Source organism: Accipiter gentilis, unplaced genomic scaffold, assembly GCF_929443795.1.
Source record: "Accipiter gentilis unplaced genomic scaffold, bAccGen1.1, whole genome shotgun sequence".
Lineage (NCBI taxonomy): Eukaryota > Metazoa > Chordata > Aves > Accipitriformes > Accipitridae > Astur > Astur gentilis.
In genome coordinates, this window is record NW_026060952.1 from 1,475,987 (window position 1) to 1,499,868 (window position 23,882).

Genomic DNA, 23,882 nt, shown 5'->3' on the forward strand with positions numbered 1-23,882 from the left:
TTAATGGTAGCTGAGACGGAAGAACAATGCACAAAGTTAACTCTTAACTTTTTGAACTTTTTGGGAATCAGTAGATATCGAGTGTCAAAAGAAAAAAACCCAAATAACCCAGAAAGAAGAAACTTAAATTTGAGTTTTAAAATCCTAAAAGGACAGAGACAATTGGGAACTGAGAGAAAAGAGGCAATGTGTCGTCTCCCTGAACCTAAGACTAAAAAAATGAATGACAAGCATTTCCGGGAATGGTCGAGTGGTGTCACCTGTAGATTATAAATTGTGGCTTGCTGGCCTGACCTTTATAGGAGCAGCTCAAAACCTCAAACGACGGATTGGACCGATGCCGAGAAAGCTACCTTCCAAGAATTGAAACAGGCTGTAATAGGGGTGCCAGCCCTAGCGTCTGCCAGATCTCACAAGAGACACTTGAACTTTCTGCTCGTGAAAGAAGAGGTAGAGCTCTGGGTATCCTGGCCCAATATTTAGGGCCAAGTGGGCGAGCTGTGGCCTACTTCTCGAAGCGATTGGATAACGTGAGTCTGGGATGCTCTGGTCGTCCGAGAGCCGTCGCTGCAACTGTGCTACTGATCCAGGAAGCTCGTAAGTTCGCCTGAGGAGAAAGGATTACTGTACGTTTCCCATATGATAACTGTTGTGCTAAAACGGAAAGGGGGGCACTGGTTATCCCCTAGCAGAATGCTGAAATACCAAGTGGTGTTGTTGCTGGAACAAGATGATGTTTACCTAAAAACTACTACCGCCGTTAACCCTGTTGCGTTTTCAACAACTGACCGAGTTAAAGGAGAACTGGAACGTGACTGCTTGCAGGCAATCGAAAGAGTTTACTCCAGCTGACTGGATCTCTGAGATGTGCCACTAGAAGAAACAGATTGGGAACTATATGCCGACGGAAGCGGTTCCATCTGTGAAGGAAAACGTTTTATCGAGATAGACAATAACTACTGAGGAGGTACTTGCGTTGCCAACTTTGCCTTCGATGATCTCTGCCCAAAAGGCTGAATTGATAGCTCTTACTTGAGCTCTGGAACTAAGTCAAGGAAAGCGAGTCAACACTTGGACAGACTCAAAGTATGCTTTTGGAGTGGTACGTGCACATGGAGCGATACGGGGAGAAAGAGGACTGTTATCTGCACCAGGAACCGCCGTTCAGCACGCAGAACAAATACTGAAATTGTTAGAAAGCATTCAAAAACCAACAGCAGTCACGATGATGCACTGTAAAGCACATCCGTTAGGTAAGACCGGTCCTAACGCAGGTAACCGACTGGCTGATAAAGCTGCTGAAGAGGCTGCAGAAAAAGGCATCCTAGCACTAGTTCCAGAGAAAGGTATAAAATTGCCTAAAGAAACTCCAAATTATAATGAAAAAGATGAAGAATTAATTATTAGATTGCAGGCTAACAAAATGAAACAGGATAGGCTGTAACACCGACAGGTCGAATAATAGTCCCACCCACAATAATAAGAGAAAATGCCCCATTGAACATCACAGAGTATACTGGGAAACAGAAAGCGAAATATGACAAAGATTGTTTAAACAATTATAAGTGGATGTGAAATGTATATGTAAAATTATCCCCGAACCAGTAATAAGATCATCTTTGGGATTATTAAATAAGGAAATTTTTTAGAAGAATATTAACAAATTGATTTTATAGAATTGCCTTGAAAATAAGGATATATCCTAGTTTTAGTTGATATCTTTACTGGGTGGCCCAAGGCTTTCCCTTGTCGCACCAACAAAGCAAGGGAAGTAGTCAAAGTCTTTCTCAAAGAGATAATACCAAAATATGGGGTGCCTGTAAGAATGTCATCTGACAATGGCCCTCATTTTATAGCAAAGATTATGAGACAAGTTGAGCCAAGTATTATCTATGGATTGAGACTATCACACCCCACATAGACCACAAGCAAGCGTGTGGGCAGAGAGAGAGAGAGAGAGAGAATGAACTATATCCTTAAGCAACTGTCGAGTAAAATTTGTCAGGAAACCTCCCTCCTCACATGGGTTAAAGCGTTACCCGTGGCTCTATTAAGAATCGGAGTATAGCCAGAAGAGAAAGAAAAGTCAAGTCTTTAGGAAATGTTGTATGAAAGACCATATCAAGAGTCCTGTGTTCTGAGTATCTTGAGTGCCTTTGGAGATATGTTTTTAAAAGGTGTTATGATTTCTTTAAGCAATTCTTTTCAAGAACTTTGTCAGTATGTCTCCACAGCTGGACCCTTAGAACTGGACGTAGCAGCGCATCCCTTCCGACCAGGAGACTGAATATATATAAAATCACCGAGAAGTGGAAAGGACCGTATCGAGTCATTTTAACAACACTTGTAGCAGTAAAGGTCTGGGAGAAGAACCTTGGCTTCATTATTCGAGAATAAAGAAAGCACCCAACAAGAAACTGGAAGTCTAAAGAAACTGTCCCTTTAAAACGGAAAATCTATAAGTAAGTTTCACGTTATCTATTTGGGAAAACAGTTGTGTAAAGTTTATAATGTTGGGGTTGCTATTAGGAATATTGTCGAGGGCAATAATCTTTTTGTGTGTTTAGAGGGTGTATGTGTTTTTTTTGAGGGGTTCTAAACATGAGATAAACAAAATGAAACAATTATTGTTTGAACTATTCATCTTGATATTAACCGGTTTTGTAATTTGAATTAAAAAAAATAATCTAGTTTTGTAACTGATTCAAAGTTTTGTAAAGACACAGAATTTAACCTCGGTAACAGCCTGCCTTTCCGATTCCAAAGTCAGATGAAAATCTAGTTCCGTGGAGAATACTGACATTGAATTTAACCAAAACTTGAGAAAAGAGGTAGAACAACGAGAATCATTTTAGCAGATTAAATTGGATGGATTTAAAAGGCAATTATTTTTTTTAAATTTGAAAGAAGGAATTATAGCATTGTGAATTATAACGTTACCAAACCATCCACCTCACGGACAAAAGAATTAATTTACTCGCCCTTCGGGAGAAACTTGTACAAGCACCCCTCGGGGCTGTCAGCTGCCAAAACCGTAGAGACAAGTGCAAAAAGGAACTTGGGATCATGTTTAAAATATAAAACGATGTTTAGAACTTACTGGAGTTCCAGGATCCTTGTTAGAGCCACCCAGAGTTGGGACCACCTGTGGAAATTTAGACCGGTTTAGACAACCAGAGAAACATCACACATCCTAAACAGAGCTGTATGAAAGTTTGTACTTGCAGCTAGCTCCTCTGACCCCCAACTCCCAAGACCTTCTCTAGTAGCTAAAGCTCCAAGATGGGGGTGTATTTGTAGAAAGGATAATAATACTTCACATGATCTTTGGTCCCCTCTTAATAACGGGAAAAATTTAGCTTGGAGTTGACAGCATTAAAGGACAGGTGAAAAGTTCAGGCTTAACTGCTTGGGTGACTAGTGATGCTATATGACCCACTCACCTCTTCATGAAGGAGAAAAGCAAATCGTGGTCTTGAGACTTAATAACTCTATCCTCTCTCTGGAAGAAATCTCCCTTGTGGCCTCGCTCGCGGGTGGACCTGGGGAAATCGAAAAGATGATACCTGGCAATCGCCAAGTCTTAGAACTAAAATAAGATGGGTATTAAAATCTGTATTTTGACCCCAGTTAACACCTCTTCCACATCAGATGACTCTTGACATCTGTCACTCAGTCAAGGCAGTGCCTGCTGCTTCACTTCACCTTGGTGGTGAGGGGTTTGGTTCCGGGTTTCGGTACCACAGCTGCGGGCCGGGGCTGGAGGAGCCGCAGGTGCGGGCAGTGAGAGGCTGATGGCGACGCCCCCTCCCTGGCAAGGGGAGGGGCTGCCGGGAGCCCAGGCAGGAGCGGAGCTGAGCAGTGACCGGGCTGCGGCTGCCCCGAGGGAGAAGGTGAGCGGGGCCGGGCACCCCTCGGAGCGCGAACGTCGGAGGCGGGGGTGGCCCGGGGGAGGTGGGGGCCGCCTGTGCCGAGGCCGGGGGGGAGCCCTGGGGGCTCACAGGGCGGCTGAGAGAACGTGCGCGCGGGGGTGGGGGGGGGGGGCGCTGACAGGGCGGCTGAGAGAACGGGCGCGCGGGCGTGAGGGGTGGGGCGCTGACAGGGCGGCTGAGAGAACGGGCGCGCGGGGATGGGGGGGGGGGGCGCTGACAGGGCGGCTGAGAGAACGTGCGCGCGGGGGGGGGGGCGCTGACAGGGCGGCTGAGAGAACGGGCGCGCGGGGGTGAGGGGTGGGGCGCTGACAGGGCGGCTGAGAGAACGGGCGCGCGGGGGTGGGGGCTCACCGGGCCCCGTGGCGGGGCTGCGCAGTCGGCCGGCGGGTCCCGGGGAAAGCCCCGAGGAGGACGGCGGGGTCCGTGTTGCACGCACGGAGCGGCAGCGGGGCCGCGCCGTGCCGGAGCTACCCGGAGCGGCGCTGGGGGCTCGGCGGGAACTGCCGCTGCGCCGGCGTGGGGAGGTGGGGGGGAACGGAAGCGGCGTCCCCTCGGGGTCAGGCAGCAGGGCAGGCTGCCTCCCGGGGCATGCCGGGAGCTGTAGTTTTTCGCGGACTCGGCGGCCGGGCAGCAGCGCGGCTCTCGGGCGCGGTGTAGTCCTCGCGGCCCCCGGAGTCCGACCAGGTCAGACTCGGGAGCGTTGCCGGTTTCGCGTGGTTTTCCGCGGGCTTCCCGCTGCGCCCGCTCCCCGACCAGCCGTGCGGACGCGCCTCCTGGGCGCATGCGCCGTGCTTCGCGTTGGGGCAGCCCGGCGTTCGCTCGCCGGCGCAGGCGCCGTCCCCGTCCCCGGAGGTTTGTGATCTTGGGAAGCCCATGTCCTGGATAGCTGGGGTTGTGGCTTGCAAGCCTGTGACTCCCACCAAGTTCCCAACAAATTCAAACGTAGAAATTGTGCATCAGCCCTCCTCGCCCCCTCCGAGCTGGTCTGTTCTCTGTGGTCACCATTAGTAGCCTCGGTTTCCCACCTGTGGTTCTCCACAAACCCAGAGCCTCGCAGCTCCATGCTGAAGGGAGTGGGGAGCTACACACGGAGAAGGCAGAGGCCCGAGTTTGTCTTTTGGGGATGAGAAGTGGGGAGGAACTGCCGTAAATGGGACGTATCCCTGCTTGAGACATGGCTGTTTCAGCTGTGCACATGGAAAAACCTCAGATACGTTGCATCTAGCCCTCCCTTCCATTGACCCCGGGAGAACTGGCCTCCTGTGTCCCCCAAGTTTATTTACTTCCTGCTGCAGTGAAGTGGCTATTTTTCTTCTTTTCTCTGAGGATTTTGTGGATCTGGGCGTGGGAAGGAGTGCCTTAATGCTGGCTTTCTCAGCCTACTTCTGGGAAGCCAGGCATATCTGCAGATTAGAGCCGGGGGAGTGGCCCAGACGCCTTTTATTCCTCGGAGGGCAGTGGATTTGGGGAGTTAGAGCAAGGCATGCCTGGATGTTGGTCTCCCTGAGGGGGAGGGGGTTTACAGCCAGATGACTGAAGAGCCTCCCCCAATCACTCCTGGGGAAAGAGTTGGGGGGTGGCTTTTAATGTACCCACGGTATCGATGTGGCAGGTGAGCATACACCCCCCTCTTGGCTGGGGGATCTTATGTGGACGCCTGCTGAGCCAGGGCTGGAAGCCCCTCTGCACACCCTGGAGGAGCTGGGTGCAGACTGGGGACGTGAGGGCAGTCGTGACATGGACACAGAACGGCAGAGAGTCCTGCTCTTTCAGCAGTTAACGGTGCTACCGCGTGGTCAAAATCTCAAGTGCACCCGTCCAACCGTGCATTCTCTTTCCTGGGGTTTGTTTGTGGGACAAATAAACTGCCCAGCACTAGATGAGAAGGTTGTCTGCACTCCACCTCAAATCAGGTGCGTCACCTCTCCGTCAGGAAAGAAGTATGGGGCTGGGCATAAAAGGAACAGTAACTCCAACGTCGGGATTCTTTTTGGCTCTGGGCACAGAGCAGGTAACCACAGCGATACAGAGAGGGAAGGAGGTGCTGATGGGTTTGTACCTTGGACTTACACTGTAGAGGATGATCTGTTCAGGACATCCATGTCATAGAGTAGCTATTGCATGATTTATACTCGTAATCAGGTTCCTACTTGATAGCCTTAACTTTGCGTGGCTTGCGTATTGAACTTTGCAGTAGTTTGTTTGTTTTTACATTTCCTTAAGGTCTAGGCAAAGGTTTAGAAAGTTAGCAGACTTAAGGATAAGTATTTATTACTTTGTCCTGCCACGTTGCCATTTGAAACCTGTTCTGAGTGTTGGTGGTATTCAAGAAATTGGCCGAGATTTCGAGGGTGAATCTGTATCTTTAGGTGTACTGAGCAGAAAAGTACAATGGATCTTTTTAGTTGCCAGATAGCTTGCTTTATCCAGGCGGTCAATTTGTCAAGATCAGGCTGCAGTGTCCAGGGGGCCGGGGAGGGAAGGTTGGTGTTCAAGCTTCTCATTCCTATCAGCGGTGACTCCGCTTGCACCACTAAGTGGTGCTGTGTACATACGCTTAATTAAATCGGGAGCTGCCTGTGCCTGCCTGCTTGTGCAGTTCGGAGTGGTCATTTTAGAGAAGATGTTCTTTTGGCTGCATTTGTTCTCCTGTGATACAAAAACTTGACAGCGATTGGGGGCAACTACTACTTTAGGAGGATTTCTATGAAGTAAGAAATTGCCGGTTTTATTTTGTCATGATGGGCAAAACAATAACTGATTCAGAATCACGTCCACTGCAGCTTATGCTTCCGTAACACACCACTCAACTGATTTCTATGCGTAAATGTCTTCGGAGAGGAATCACAGGTGCCTGCTGTGACTATAGGGACAAGCAGTATGGGCTCACAGGAGCAGAACATGCTTTGCCTTCCCATCACCAGAAGAAAGAGAGAAAGAGGTGAAGAAGGGTGCTCAGGAGCAAGAGGCTGCAAGGAAGTTGCTGTACATGATCCTTTTGCCTTGCTTTATCTGACAGAAAAGCTGCCTTCTGCTAGTTGGGTCTTGGCTTGAAAGACAAGGGGGAAGAGACTCCCGCCCCTCTCCCAGGGAGTGTGCTACTTTTGACTGGCTTGTTCTGACTATGTGATCTGCAATTACAATATTTAGGTTGCGTGCTGACAGTCTATACCACTGACTCCCTGAATGGTTTTTCATTTCTGTCCCTGCTTCCTTCTCCAGCTTTTTTCAATATATCAATTTAAAAAAAGAAAAAAATTAATAAAAATTTAACCTTACATGAACATCATGCGTTGGCTTTGGCCCCAAACACTTTATTTCCTAGAAATAAGTTGAGTCTTTTCATCAGAATATGTAAAAGATTTCTAGCCACTGTAGTACTATTGTATTGTTTGTTTTTTTAAATAAGATTCTGTCCAGGTTCCAGCATGTGCACTAAATTTCTACTGCAGTAGAAGAGAGTCTTAAGCTGAAGAGAGATTTCATGCTTGGGAGAGAAAAAGAGCAGATCTTGACTCAAAAGTAACTTTTCCAAGGGAAAGGTAAACTCTTTTGTTTCTTTGGGGATTTTTATTCTGATAGCACAAGCATCTTGTTCTCTCAGGATTTTGTTATCTCTGGGAAAAAAAACCTTGGTGGTGTGTCACTTTCCTCCTTCCCTGGTTGTGTTTTTTTCACTCCTTTCAGAGGAAGTGCTAATACTGTTATAATTTAGGAAGACATTTTTAACTTGTGACTCGGAGGTCTGCAGACATCACTGTAAAGACAGTTTCTGTGCATCCAAATGCTGTTAATCCCTTAAAATACGAAATGAAAGATGTGTAACTTGGAGCTGAGAGGTCAGATTATTCCAGATGGGTCTGGTTTACTTTGCATTCAGTGTTCCTGTAGCCTGTTGCTTTGGAAGGTGCAGGTAATAAGCTTTTCAATTGAATAAATGAGCGGTAGTGGTTTTTTGTTTTCCTCCCCTAGAAATGTAGTGCTTGATCAGACTGCACTGACCTGTAGAAGTTGGGGGCACTGTGGTGTTCTCCAGAATGCTACTTGGGCTGCCACTACAAGTAGGTCATTTAAAATAGTAACCTTAGACCTTAAAAACACATAAAAACTTCACGATGCTTAAAGTATAGAGCAGAGTAGTCACCAGGTTAAAATAACTTCATGCTTATGACATGCACAGCGATGGTTCCTTTCAGGTTTTTTGGTGTTGGTTTTTTTTTGTTTTTTTTCTTCTTCTTTAAGATGGCACTGGTTGCAGTGATCTTCAGTTTTACGACACAGCTAACTGTCTTAGTATGGATATGGTTCCTTTCTGCCTACTACTTCCGTTTACTGGCAGACATAGTTAAGATAGCTCTTTGGAGTTGTGGAGTGCGCGTGTGTGTATAGATATATGTGTGTGTGTGAATGTGTCTGAAAATAATAAGACCTAAAGTCCCCTCCCCACATCATTAGCTTTCGCTGCCCTGTATTTCAGTGTTACCAAGATTTTAAAGTGACCCAAGTATTGCTGTTGCAAATGTTTCCATGTTTGTCTAACTATTGTGATGACATAAATAAAAAGAAAAAAATCAAAACACTAAATGTTTTATTACTTGCCCTATAACTATATAGGTGTTCCCTGTCTAATATCGATTTCTTTTTTCAGGATTCACTGTATTTATTTTTTTTTTTTACCCTATGAAACGGAAAGAGATTTCTGGCTTACTGTTGGCTTTTGATAGACGTTTTATCCTTGGGGAATTGCCCACCAATTACTTCATAGAGTTTGGAATTTAACTGAAGGACATTTTGCATGCCCGTGTACAAGTATTGGTGCTAACAAGCCACCATACGGTTCATGTTGATAGCTTTATGGATACTTAAAGGTAGGCAATAGTCTTATTTTTTAATAATGCTTAACCTTTTTCTCTTTGGCATGAACAAGCAAGTCTGCCTGGTTTTGTAGGACTTGCAGCTTTTCCTTAACATCAGACTTTAAAAAGGGGAGAACCAGTAGTATCAGGTATGCAGTTAGGATGGTGATTTTTAAAATACTAAGCTGCGTAACAGTCTCGGGAAGAACATGTGTGACTGGGCGTGAGAGTCTGTGGTACAGCATTACTAACCTTTGCTAAAAAAAGTTTTGAAGAATGAAGCATTTGCTTTATGAACGGTACTTGAGGACGAATTCTGATGCTGCTAAAGTTGATTGAAAAATAGGCACTGATTTCAGTGATGATGCAGGTGTGGTTTCTGTTCATGCCTTAAATCTGAAAAGAAGAGAAGAGAAACCTCCATTTGAAGGAGGATTTTGTATGAAGGGTAATCAAACCAGTAACCTGCTTTAAGAACGACTTTAACATATTTGGAGCATCGGTTAAAGGCAAATAAGTAAGGTTTATCATATCCTCCTACCTAAGCTGTGACTATTGAATACAGTCAGCAGTCCACCTCAGAACTTGTTGGTGTGCAACTGCAACGTGTTAAGTTGTAAGGCTTCACAGCCACGAGCTGACGGGCCACAGTTCTCTCCCAGCATGAAGCGCTGTAAGTTTTAGTTTCTTGCACAGCAGTGACTCTTTTCAACATTAGTAACTATACAACAGGGTAAAAGGCAAAGGCAAATTTAGTGAATAATAATGTGTCGTTATCAGAGTAGCTGTTTGCATTTCACCGTGATGCAGATGCTTTCTATAGCAGTTGTGTTGGCACATGTCTTAGAATTCGGTTAATCCTCTCCTGAACTCATGTAAACTTTTGGCTTCAACTGCATCACTGACAATATGTTTCACAATAGAATAATTATTTACCTTAAAAAAAAAAAAGGGGGGGGGGAGGGAATAGGAAGAAGGGGTGGAGGAAGTGGGTATAAAAAAATCTGTTGTCTGCCAGTGCTGTGGGCTGCTCACTCATTTTTCTGTAGAACTCCTGGGTTTTTTTTTGTTGTTGTTGTTTTTCTACCTTAGCCTATTAGCCTATCCTCTGCACCTTTGGTCATTTCATGAAGTTTGTCTGTAGTTTCCTACATTAGTAGGTAAATGTATCTTTTTTACTTTTCAGAGCTTTGATAGTTTTTTAAATTATACAAGTAATTTAAATCTTGGAACAAATGTCTTTGCTTATTGATTTTTGTGAGTAGCTGCAAAAATCTTATGTATTAGTTGCCCCTTTTAAAATTAAAATAAAAATGAATGCTATGCAAGAAATAGGTTGCAAGTAACTGTTAGGGTCTTACTACTGCTCGCTGTTGAGAGATCGTGGGAAGTGCAGAGAATTTGTGTTAAAAGTTATGGGCATTTTTCAAGATAGTTTTCCAGGTCTGAGGCATGCTGAAATACCTCTTTCCTGTGATAGTGTGTTTAGTTTCATTGACTTCAGCGGAACACACAGAATACATTGACTTAAACTAGCTGAGAATCTGATGATAAGGTTTTATACTCTACCTAACATAGTGTTGTGATGACCTGTCCTCCAAACTCAAAATTATGTTTGATGATCTTAACAGGAGGCCGGATCTTTGATCTGGAAATTATGCTGATAGCGACATTACAGAATCCAGGCTTGTAACTTCACTGGTTTCTTGCAGCCCCTCAAGTTCATGAAGGACAATTAAGACCCATTCTCTTTTGTTCTTGTGCTATGATCAGGGATGGAAGTATGACATTGTCAGTTGTAAGAAGTGGCTTAACTGCTGTTGGAGTCTGCTTTTATGCCTGAAAAACCTGTTGATTTGCATGGGTTTGCACAGCTTATGCTAATGATGTGGCTGGAATGAGACAGGATCTTGTGTAGTCTGCAAGGGCTGTGTATGGTCCTGGTTTATAGCTGGGTGGGAGGGATTGGTTCAAGTTACTTCTGATTTGCCCTATTTAATATCTTAAATAGGAGTGAACAGGGTGATTGGAACGGTTTCATTTTTACAAGAGGACATTTATAAATCGGTTTTTATCCTGTGTTAGAATTAAGATGTGTATTTACTGGAGACAAGGAGTCTAGCCTGAACACTGAAACACCTCCATTTTGGGCACACTATTGGAACTTTTTTAAAATTTTCAAATCATAACAGTCTGTCAGTTTATGCTTGTTGAGTCTGAGACATTACATGATGCCCTTTGAACAGGTAAATATTGCTAGTACTTGATACTTGGTTTGTAGACTATACCTTTTGTATGTTCTGAAATCACATATAAATAACTTCTGTTGTTTCCCTTTCATTTATAGAAGCTCTGTTCATCAAACCATATAAGCACATACCTAAATTCAGTGTTAAACTTCCTGAATTGCTCTAAACTATTGTGTTGCTGTAAACTGTTTTGGCTGATAAACCTGTTGCCGAAAAACTCGGAATAAAGAACTTATCAACACCAATTTAGTGTAGATAAGCAGACACTTCTTTATTGACGGCCGGGTGCGCGGGTGAGTCCTCTCACGAACCACGCACCCCGAACACCAAAATCATACACCTTATATTAAACTTATTCATTCATATTCATTAGATTTCCAAAAAATGTTATACATATTCATTAAATTTCTGGGAAGTTATTAGCATATGTTAATGTCCTTTACGCATGCGCATTGAAGGTCTCTGGTGGTCTTCTATAGCCCTCTGGTGGTCTTCCACAGTCTTCCTCACTTTGTCCGATAGTTGACCTCTTAGGTGATTCTGCGCAGTACAACTTTCGCCATCATATATTTGATTACATAAAATACATTCAATGTTAATTCCCAAATTTAACCTTTTCAATGATTGGTCCTCAATCACGTCACTTTATTAATATTCTTATACTAAGACACTCATTGGCTGATTTCACCTGGTTCCACTACCTGTAATGTTGACCAAAGTGGGGTTTCATGTAACAGAACTAAGGTCCATAACGATCTCTCTCTCAGTCTCCTAAAACAAAACACTACAAAGCTAACAAATCAGTCAAAGTTTCTATGGTTAACTAATTTTAAACAATACTTATTCTTTTATTATTGTGCACAGCACATCTTGTATGTTCCTAAATTTCTATGACTATACTGTTGTTATAATCTACTCAAAATCACCTTAAATCTCAAACTTGTTAACTAAGATATATATATTTTATTACTTGTTATTTAAATCCTAAATATTCCTACTAAATGATTTTGGCCAATTCCTCCGGCCTTGGTACAGGGTTATACAGAGGATTTCACAGCAGCTGTTGGTTGTTGGTTAAATATATGAAATGCCATAAAAATATATAATTCTATATTCCTATTAAAATTAAATATGATTAATTCTAATAATAACAAATCAATAATAAATCAGTAACATTTCCCCCTAAATCAGTAACATTTCCCCCCTTTGAAAGTGTTGAAAATTATTTCAATACTTTCACATTATCTACATAACATTTCTCTACTAGTACTTAACAAATCGTTATTTGTTTCAGCATATTGTGGTGGTGGACTGTACTCTGGTAGAACAATTGGAACCTCTCTCATGATCATGCGATTGACTGCAATTCTGTTTGTAAGTTGTCTCTTTAGACAACCATACGTCAGCATGATCATCATAAAAATAATTAACAACAGAAACAGAGTTTTAATTATAGATTTTAACCAAGAACTCAGATTCCATCCTAACCCGCTAAAGATTTTTCCCAGCCAATCTTCCGACATATCCTCTCGAATGGCCTCGGTTTCTTTCTCAACTTTGCTCAATAGCTCCAGATCATGTTCTACGTCTTGAGTAACATTAGGAATATGAATACAACAATGGTCTAATCTATCCTTAAGGTATCCACACACTCCATGTTCTTTAAGTAAAAGTAGGTCTAGGGCCATTCTATTTTGAAGAGTCATCCTGGAAGTTGCCTGCAGTTGGATATTTAATTCCTTAAACCCTTTCTTCGTAATGTTCGCCAATTTTTCTACCTGGCCTGTTAGATGATAAAGCCATTCTCTATTTCTGTATGAAGCTATGGGGTTCAAAAGAGATTCAAGAGCCCAGCCAATTTTTACTCCTGTTGATGGTTCATTCCATATATCGTCACCTGTTTCAGACCTCTTGGTCCGTTTTAACCTTAAATTCTCCAAAGGCCCTTTGAATGGTGATTTCTTCCAAATCGGACACAATGTTGGCATGCCTAAGCTAATTTGCTTTACTGTACCATCCAGTGATAATTGAGTTGTCCAGGTTCCATCACTTAGTGCCCAAACTAAATGTCCTGGACTCTGAATGGTAATTTTTCTACAACTAAGAAAGGTTCCCCTTTTAGGTAAGAATGTTTCAGTTAGTTTGAGATCATTTTTAAGTCCTCTACACAAGCAGCCATATTTCAAGGCCGCAGCCAAAGGGGGAATTCTTTCTATTGCTGGGTCTGTAGTACTACAATCATAAACCTTTTCACATTTCCACCAAGATACCATTTTCTCTTTTATCCGCAGTGAACTCGTTCTGTCATTTATAGATGGCCAGGCTGTAACAACTAATCCATCCCAAGTAATACACCAAGAAGTTTTGGCCATATACTGAAATTGAAACATTATGGCCATAGACCATATCGAATCCCAGCTAACTGGGTTTCCTGGGATGGTCTGATTAGTCTCATTACATTTCCATTCCATAATACTCCGACTTTCGTTAGTTTTGACTTGTACATCATACGAGCACCATCCCATAGGACTACCCATAGCAAACATATCTCCTAAAGGGGAGGCCGGGGTGAATTGATGATTCAATAATTTCAGACAATCTACTTCCCTGCCCATCCATTTCCATTGTTTTCTGATAACCTTTACCTGCTCAAACCATTGTGTCACTGGCACTTGTTTACAGTGAGTGGTTTCGTTTTTGTGTTCCAGGATGGTTAAATTCATGGTTAAAATTCCCCAAGGGATAGTTTCCCCTACTGCTCTTGGTATTGGTAAACAAGCAGTGATCTGAGTAACATTTTGTAAATGGGCAAATCCTTTAATCAATCCTAACATCAAATTTTCCTCAACCGATTTTTCTGGAATGCCAATCAATTGCTCTGTTTCTACTTGTCTCTTGTTCCTATTCATCAGTTCCGTCCAGGTTTCCACCAACACCATCTGCCAAACTACTATGAATAGAACAATCACAAACTGATATAAAAAATTAGACATGTTTTAGAGTCAGTTTCAAAGTCTTCTGGTTACGGCTGATGATCTTCCATGTAGCAGGTGCTTTCTTCACTCGAGTGTAGTGTATCCAAGCCTCTGATTCGGCAATCTTAATCGCCGTGAAGGTGGTTAACAGTACCTGGAAAGGTCCTTTCCAACGTCCTTGCAAGGGTTCAGAAGCCCACGTTTTCACGTAGACATAATCTCCTGGTTGGAAGTCATGGACCGGAGCTTCCAAGGATAATGGTCTATTCCACACTACAATCCTCCGAATCACGGCCAAAGTTTTTCCTAGGGAAAGCAAATAGTTATACACATCTTGTTTTCCTTTTACATGCATATTTGGGTTTGGTTCCGGGGACTCATAAGGTTTCCCATACAACAATTCATAAGGACTGACTGAGGTTCCACTCTTTGGTTGTACTCTGATTCTTAATAATGCCAATGGAAGTGCTTGAGGCCATTTTAAATTAGTCTCCTGACAAATTTTACTTATTTGCCTTTTTAGAGTTTGATTCATCCTCTCCACTTTCCCACTGGATTGCGGTCTCCATGGGGTATGCAGATCCCATGCTATACCCAGAATTTTACTAACATTTTGAATTACCTCCGCAACAAAGTGTGGACCTCTGTCAGAAGAAATTCCTATTGGAACTCCAAACCTTGGAATTATTTCTCGTAGTAACCACTTTACTACTTCCTTTGTTTGTGTGGAACGACAGGGAAGAGCTTCTGGCCATCCTGTAAAAGTATCAACCCCCACCAGAATGTACCGATATCCATTCTGCCTAGGTAATTCTGAAAAATCTACTTGCCAGTAATCTCCAGGCTCTGTACCAGATTTTATTCGACCCATTTGTACCTTTTTCCTGACCACTGGATTATTTTTCAAACATACTTCACATTTTGCAGTTATCATTTTTACCATTCCTAACATTTTAAGCGATACTACTTGTTTTTGTAAGGAGGATGCTAAGGCTTCTGCTCACCAGTGACATTCCTGATGTTTCGTTTGAATTATTTCTCTCATCAGAACGGGTGGAAGTACCACCTGTCCTGTAGGTGTTACCCACCATCCGGCTTGATTTTTCTTAGCATTTAATAATTGGCCTAACTTGTCATCCTCTTCTGAATATCTTGGTTCCTCCCTGGGAAGAGTTACTGTTTTGGAGGGAATTAGTGCCATTTGCCATGCTCGTTCCTTGGCTACCTTTCTTGCTGCTCTATCGGCAAAATTATTTCCAGTAATTTCCTTTGTGTTTCCAATTTGGTGTGCTTTACAGTGCATGATTGCTACCTGATCTGGTTTTTGAACTGCCTGTAATAATTTTAAAATTTCACCTTGATGTTTAATATTTGATCCCTGAGAGGACAACAATCCTCTTTCTTTCCACAGTGCCCCATGGACATGTACCACCCCAAAGGCATACTTTGAGTCTGTCCAAATGTTCACTTTTTTGTTTTCGCTTAATTCCAAAGCTCGAATCAAAGCAATAAGTTCCGCTTTTTGAGCTGAAGTATTACTTGCCAATGCTTTTGCTTCTATAACCGTGGTATCTGTTGTTACCGCATATCCAGCGTATCGGATTCCTTGTTCCATGAAGCTGCTACCATCAGTATACAACTCCCAGTCCGGTTGCTCCAGTGGTACATCTTTCAAATCTTCACGACTGGAATAAACATATTCAATAGCAGCCAAGCAATCATGTTCCAATTGTCCTTCTTCCTGTATAGAACTTAAAAACACTGCCGGATTTACCAGGTTAGTCGTTTTCAAAATTACATCATCCTGTTGAGTTAGTATTACCTGGTATTTCATCATCCTGCTCGGAGATAACCAATATCCCCCCTTTTGTTCCAAAACAGTTTTCACCATATGTGGGACATAGACTATTATAGTTTTTCCCATCGTCAATTTCCGAGCTTCTTGTATAAGCATTACTGTTGCAGCCACCGCTCGAAGGCAATTTGGCCATCCTTTACTCACTGTGTCCAATTGTTTGGAGAAGTATCCAACCGGTCGCTTCCAGCTTCCCATCTTCTGAGTTAACACACCAAGTGCCAAGCGTTGTCTTTCATGGACGAACAACTGAAAATCCTTGGTTAAATCAGGAAGGCCTAAAGCAGGTGCAGACATTAAAGCACGTTTTAACTCCAAAAAGGCCCTCTGCTGTTTTGGACCCCACACAAAGGAAGAGTTCTTTAGGGCTTCATACAACGGTTTAGCTATTAAACCGTAGTTCATAATCCAGAGACGACACCACCCGGCCATTCCCAGAAATGCTCTGAGTTCGTGGATGTTTTTCGGCTCAGGTATGCTACAAACAGTCTCTTTGCGATCTTTTCCCAATTGTCGCTGCCCTTTTGAGATCTCAAAGCCCAGATATATCACAGTCTGCCGTGCTATTTGAGCTTTCTTCCTGGATACCTTGTACCCATTTAGTCCCAGAAAGTTTAAGAGATCAATGGTTACCTGCATGCAGGTAAATCTTTCCTCCGTAGCAATCAGGATGTCATCCACATATTGTAAAAGTAGGTGTTCAGGCCTTGGTTTGTCCTGTTTCCAAATTTCAAGCTCTTTTGCTAGTTGGTTCCCAAAAATTGTCGGGCTATTTTTAAATCCTTGGGGTAATCTTGTCCACGTTAACTGCATCTTTCGCCCTGTCTGTGGATTCTCCCATTCAAAAGCAAACAGCTTTCTGCTTTCTTTCTCCAAAGGTATACAAAAGAAAGCATCTTTCAAATCAAGCACTGTAAACCACTGATGAGTCTCCTTTAACGCTGTTAGCAACGTATAAGGATTTGCTACCACAGGATATATATCCTTGACTATCTGATTCACTGCTCTCAAATCTTGCACCAACCTATATCCACCTGAGGGTTTTTTGACTGGTAAAATAGGAGTATTATATTCCGATTCACATTCCTCCAAGATTTTGTACTCTATGAATTTATCAATCAATTTCTTCAGTTCCTGTCTAACTTCTGGCTTAATTGGATATTGTTTAATTTTTACTGTTCCTGCATCTTCCTTTAAATCTATTTTTACAGGTGCTGCCAATTTTGATTTACCAGGTATATCTGTTTCCCACACTGTAGGAATTACTGCGAATTCCACCTCTGGTGGAATTTCCTGTTCTTCCACTTTCTCTTGTATCATCAGGATTTCTCCGGTTTTTGACTCAGGTATTTTCAAAAAGAGTTCTCCTTCCTCAAACACAATTTGTGCATTTAACTTGGATAACAAATCCCTTCCTAATAAGGGTATCGGGCATTCTGGTACATACAAAAATTCATGTGTAATTATTTTATTTCCAAACTTCAAATCCAGGGGTTGCAAGAATGGTCTGTTTTCTTCTTTCCCTGTTGCTCCCACTATGTTCGCTGTTTTTGTTCCAATTTTTCCTTTACAAGTATTTAATACAGAAAATGTCGCTCCTGTATCCACTAAGAATTTAACTTCCTTTTCTCCCAGCTTAATTATAACCAGAGGCTCAGCTGGGTTCCCCTCCGGTCCCCTTCATTCATCCAAAACCATCATTCTGGCTACCTCCTTTTGAATATTTTGTCCCGAACACTGCTCATTTCTGGGACAATCTCTTTTCCAATGTCCTTCCTCCCTACACAAAGCACACTGATTGACTCCTAAGGGGGTGTTAAAACTTCGGTTACTAAAATTCCTAAATCCTTCTCGTCCACTGATACCTCGCCCTTTTCCTCTACCTCGTCCTCTGTCTGCTGTACCTATCATTACTGCCAATAATCTATTTTCTCTGATTCTCCTTTCCTCCTTTTCCCTGTTATTATATACTTTCCATGCTGCCTCCAGCATTTTATTCAAACTCCTTGAATCCTCTCCCTCCAATTTCTGAAGTTTCTTTCTTATGTCTGGTGCCGATTGTCCCATGAAAATCAAAGCCAGCTGTATCTGGGCTGCCTCTGTATCTATCTTTAAATCAGTATATTTCCTGGCAGCTTCTTTCAGTCTCTCCAAAAACGCTGATGGAGACTCGTTTTTATCTTGTCTCACCTCATATATTTTAGACCAATTCAAAGATTTAGGCATAGCATGTTTAATTCCATATAAAATCCATTTCTGATACCGTCTCAACTTTTCTCTATGTTCCTCCTTATTTGGATCCCACTGCGGATCCCCAGACGGAAAATTCTGCTCTATAGTTCCACCTGTTATTCCACTTACTACAGCCACTTCTGCCTGTGCTTTGCCAGTCTTTAGTACCATCTGTTTTTCTGTATCATCTAACAAATTATCCAAGATCACCTGTAAATCACTCCAATCCGGATTTTGCGTTCTGATTATAGTATCCACCACTCTACCTACCCTCTCAGGATCTTCCCTATATACTCCAGCTGCCTGCTTCCAAGCCATCAAGTCCGTGACCGAAAAGGGCACTTTTACATACACCGGCCCGTCATTCCCAACCCCCTGACGCAAGGGAGCTATTGTCTGTGCCTGCTGTCGAGTCCTCCGAGAAATGGGGGTATGAATTACAACTTCAGATGGTCCCTCCCCCAGATCTTCTATTCCACTGCTTTCTGCTTCCATCCGTTCCCTATGCCCTTGATTCCAATTCCTTCCCCTCCTAGGAGGGGATATATCCAACTCCGGCCCTTCATCTTCTCTGGGGACAATTTTCTCCTTTACACACTCTTTTCCAGTGCCACACGCCAAACAACATTTCTTCTCTTTCCTATTGTCAGATGTTATAGCCATGACCAAATTGTCTCTACTAGTTAGCTTACATTCTTCCTGCCAATCCCGTCTCTGTCTTAGATAAAAGAATAAATCCACATATGGCATTTCATCCTGTTTCCCTTCCCTTTTACAAAACAACATTAATTGCAAGATAGTGTTATAATTCAGTGTTCCATTCATGGGCCACCTTTCCTGATCTTCTAATATATATGAAGGCCACCAATTATTACAATATTCAATCATTTGATTTTTCCGCAAATCATCCTGAAAATCTTTCCAGTGTGCTAATAAACATCCTAACGGAGAGTTTTTCGGTATCTTTGCATCAGTAGACAAATTTCCCATACTCCTACTTTTAAATATTCTGGCCAATGCCATTATGTTAATGCCCAATACTAGATAACTATTATATATCAAATATCAATATTCAATTTTTAAATGTCCGATACCAAACCAATATCAAATGTCAGATATCAAATAAATATTGATGACAATTGTTGCCAGGTAATGGAGTCCACCTACTCGACTAGGGCACGGACAAAGCCGACTTCCCTAGGCAAGAGTCATAACCAATATCCCCTGGCAAGTTATATATCAAATACCATACAAGATATATAATTACTCAAACCCACACTTCATTCTTCCATACTCCACACTCAGTTCGTACACGTCTTACACTTACAACACTCACACCCACACCTTTTCACAAAAATACACGTATATTCTTAAAGATTCCTTAAAAATTGGGACTCAAACCCAAAACTCCAAAATGCTTTTGAAGCTGGGACTCTAACCCAGAATCCTCAAAAGTTGTGGGACTCTAACCCACTCCCAAATGCTTTTGAAGCTGGGACTCTAACCCAGAATCTTCAAAAGTTGTGGGACTCTAACCCACTCCCAAATTGTCCAACCCAGCAATAGCTTTCGCTTATGTCTTATGGGCAGACGCCTAGGCTTCCACTTCCTTCAGGATCCTTCAGTCCAACCCTGCGCAGCTTTCGCCGCGTCTGACAGGCAGACGATACGGTGGGACTCTAACCCACCGGTGGGACTCTAACCCACTTTAGTGGGACTCTAACCCACTTTAGTGGGACTCTAACCCACTATCCTTAATATAAAAAGAAAAGAAGTGTCTTACCAAAATCCAGGGGACGTCGCAAAGAGCCTTATGGATCGGGGATCGATGGGTATCCCCGAGAAATCCTCGGTGCCGGCTGGAACCGATCAGGTCCCCGACTCCTCCGGTCTCTCTCAGCGAGGTCCCACCTGGGTCGCCAGAAACTGTTGCCGAAAAACTCGGAATAAAGAACTTATCAACACCAATTTAGTGTAGATAAGCAGACACTTCTTTATTGACGGCCGGGTGCGCGGGTGAGTCCTCTCACGAACCACGCACCCCGAACACCAAAATCATACACCTTATATTAAACTTATTCATTCATATTCATTAGATTTCCAAAAAATGTTATACATATTCATTAAATTTCTGGGAAGTTATTAGCATATGTTAATGTCCTTTACGCATGCGCATTGAAGGTCTCTGGTGGTCTTCTATAGCCCTCTGGTGGTCTTCCACAGTCTTCCTCACTTTGTCCGATAGTTGACCTCTTAGGTGATTCTGCGCAGTACAACTTTCGCCATCATATATTTGATTACATAAAATACATTCAATGTTAATTCCCAAATTTAACCTTTTCAATGATTGGTCCTCAATCACGTCACTTTATTAATATTCTTATACTAAGACACTCATTGGCTGATTTCACCTGGTTCCACTACCTGTAATGTTGACCAAAGTGGGGTTTCATGTAACAGAACTAAGGTCCATAACGATCTCTCTCTCAGTCTCCTAAAACAAAACACTACAAAGCTAACAAATCAGTCAAAGTTTCTATGGTTAACTAATTTTAAACAATACTTATTCTTTTATTATTGTGCACAGCACATCTTGTATGTTCCTAAATTTCTATGACTATACTGTTGTTATAATCTACTCAAAATCACCTTAAATCTCAAACTTGTTAACTAAGATATATATATTTTATTACTTGTTATTTAAATCCTAAATATTCCTACTAAATGATTTTGGCCAATTCCTCCGGCCTTGGTACAGGGTTATACAGAGGATTTCACAGCAGCTGTTGGTTGTTGGTTAAATATATGAAATGCCATAAAAATATATAATTCTATATTCCTATTAAAATTAAATATGATTAATTCTAATAATAACAAATCAATAATAAATCAGTAACATTTCCCCCTAAATCAGTAACAAACCTAAGCGGTCAGCTTGGTATTCCTACGTGTATATGTGATTAAGATGCAATAGGTCGGAACAAGTTACCAGGCAACTGCATGCTCCAGCTGCGTAGGAGGCACAAAGCAGCTGGCCCGTTCCTTGTAATCAGTGGGAAAGTACAGATTCTCCTGTGACCTTGGTCACTCTTGTCTAACATATTAGATAAGAGTATTTTGATACTCCTCTCGCAGTGGGAGAAACACTGCTTGTGTCTGTGCAGTGTGTGAAAATCACTTTACCAAGACGCTTTTATTTCTAAAACCCTTGGGGAAAAAAACCTCGAAACGGAATTTAAAAACTTTTTTAATCCAAGGCAAACGTCAGGATTCTCATTCTTACGAAGTATTTTACAATTGTGTAACCTTGTAGACTGTACGGAGAATGAGGATCTTGCATGTGACATACTCAAAAGTTTCATTTTCGGTGTTCTACACGCTTCTACTGATCGCAGTGCCTTTGTTTCCTAACAGCAAGTGGCAACAGACAATGCGTATGGGTCTCAAGGCCCTGTGGAACAGAGAAGGTAGTTTGCCAGTGTTCTTACTGCTGTTGCAGACATTGTTTCAGTGGACTGAAAGTGGCACGTTCCAAGTACCTTTTCCTACCATTGCTGCGTATTTTTTTTTTTTTTTTTTTTTTAATCCAGAAGAATGTTTCTGTACTTCCCTTCCCTATAGGTGCATGTTGATTTACATTGCATGCTATTGCAGTGTTCTTAGTCTACCAGTTACAGATTACTCCTTTCAGTTCTTGTGCATTTCTGAATGTGTATCTACCTATACACCTACTAAACTCACATTTCTTCAGACCTGATATGCAACTGCTACGGAAGTCAGCTATTGTGCTAGTTATGGTGTTTACCCCGTCAGTTGTTTTACTATCTAATAAGTACCTGATGACAGAGAAGGGGAGTGTCAGAAAATAGACCAGTCAGGTCAGGCTTTATGTTAGAAATGGTTTTCATAAGATTTAAGAGAACGCAATTTTGGCATAAGGATTTACATACCGCTCCCGGTGTTCTGTTGGGCTGACGGTGTTCTGTTGGGCTGACGTTTTGCAAGAAGCCGAGGTGTTTAACTTTCAGAAGCTGTTTATGTAAATTGGCTTACCTATGAGTAGTCTCCTTCAGCTGTGTGTAACGAAGAAATAAATGTGCATCTCTAGACATGTGCATATGCAGATAGAATTGTAAGTGCAGAGCTGGGGATGATGCTTGTGTTTGAGGGTAGAAATACGGAGAGGGACAGCAGTGGGGAAAGAAGAACCTTTGAAGATAGTCTAGTGTTGCTCTCATTCTAGAGGTGAATGATCAACTTTCTGTACCATTCTTGACAAATGCTTGCCTAATTTATTCTTAAACATTTCCTGTAATTGTTACTACTGTTGCAAAGATTGCCACATACCCTAAGTTTTTCAGGTTGTAATTTGAGCCCCATGATTCCGTGTAACTGTGTGCAGTGGATGCACACAAAAGTTCTTCCTTACAGCTACCTTTTAGAGTTTAAACATTGTTATTTCTCTTCAGTATTGCCCTTTCCAGGTTAAGCAGCTGTTTTTCAATTTATACTTTGAAGTCAGACTTCTGTACATGGTTGAGCACCCTCTTGGACTTACTGTAGACCCTCGCCAGATATACTACACCCTTCTTGAAAAGCAGTACATCATCTGGAGGGTTCAGCAGCTAATCCGTGCAAATGTAGCACGGCAGAAATAATGCTTGGACGTACTAACTCAAGTGTGATGTGTGAGGAGGAATCACTGGGCCTTTTGATTAGCAAGAAACGGTACGTAAAAACTAGGTGACAGAAATAGGACACGCAGCTGGCATCCTGGTCTTCAAGCTTGCAGTGCAGCTCCGTGGGCTTTGGCTGACTACAGAAGAGCATGAGGCACAGGAGAGAACTGCTGCTGGATCTTAGTGAAAGGATGGTAAGTCATTTGGAGAGAGGTTTTCAAAGCCAGGAATTCAAGTCGGGTGCCCGATTCCAGATTGCCTGTGAAATCCCTGTGTACTTCCCTCGCTTGTCTAACTTTGTGTTGTATATTGTCTAGCAGCTTTTCTTTCAAAGTTAACAAAGCTACACTTGTGTGATAGGTGATGTAATGATCTCATAATAATAGGCAAAATCCAAGTCACAGAAAATGCCAGCATTTGAAAGAGAGCCCTGATAAATTGCTAGTGCCTTATACCACTGCCACTTACCAGGCCTTCCATGTTAGAGCTGTCTTAATCATTGATGCTGTTTCCTCAGACTTGGAGCTGTAATATCTGCTTCTTGTTTCAGGGTATGTTATGAAGTTGCTGATGGCACTGCCTTAGCCCTTTGGCTAAGAAGAATAGCAAATAATTTGTGGATTATCCGTAGAAGCAGCAGCCAAACAGCATTCTCTTCCAATCAATAGGGAAGAAAGCTGCTGCACGGGTTTGTCTGGGTTCCCTCATACCAAAGGTCTTTCTCACATTTATTGATCCTTTTATATTTTCCAACTTGTTCAGGGTCAGTTGATGACCGGAGGGAACTGTCACATCTTTGAAAAGTGCTTGTAACTGTGAAAAGAGGTTTGTTGACTTCCTCACGTGATAAGTAGACATTGAAGAAATTGCATGTTGCTCATCTCTTAAGTCAGAGACCGGAATTGGATAGATGCTGTGTTAATAGAAAATAAAATACAGCTGGGCCCCTTGAGACAGAAATGTAGTGATGAAATCGTGTCATATTATCACAGGGACGTAGTGACTGTTTTCTGAACTAACAAACAGATCCTAGGCAAAAAGACTGTTTGTTCCAAGTAATTCTGGTCAGTCTCCCAAGGCAGCGGATCTGCTTTGCAAATGAGA

General features: G+C 42.3%; 2 protein-coding genes across 2 annotated transcripts in view; one reads left to right on the forward strand and one right to left on the reverse strand.

Annotated features, from left to right (window-relative positions):
- The window catches only part of LOC126037140 (electroneutral sodium bicarbonate exchanger 1-like), a 176,055-nt gene that overhangs the window by 64,981 nt on the left and 87,192 nt on the right, over positions 1 to 23,882 (forward strand). The gene's annotated exons all lie outside the window — the stretch shown is intronic.
- Positions 3,474 to 4,765, reverse strand: LOC126037145 (undifferentiated embryonic cell transcription factor 1-like). The gene is made up of 2 exons (XM_049797418.1): positions 4,284 to 4,765; positions 3,474 to 3,542 (listed from the first exon to the last, which is right to left on the reverse strand). The coding sequence occupies exons 1-2, from the start codon at positions 4,713 to 4,715 to the stop codon at positions 3,492 to 3,494; spliced, it is 483 nt and encodes a 160-aa protein (XP_049653375.1). The 5' UTR covers positions 4,716 to 4,765; the 3' UTR covers positions 3,474 to 3,491.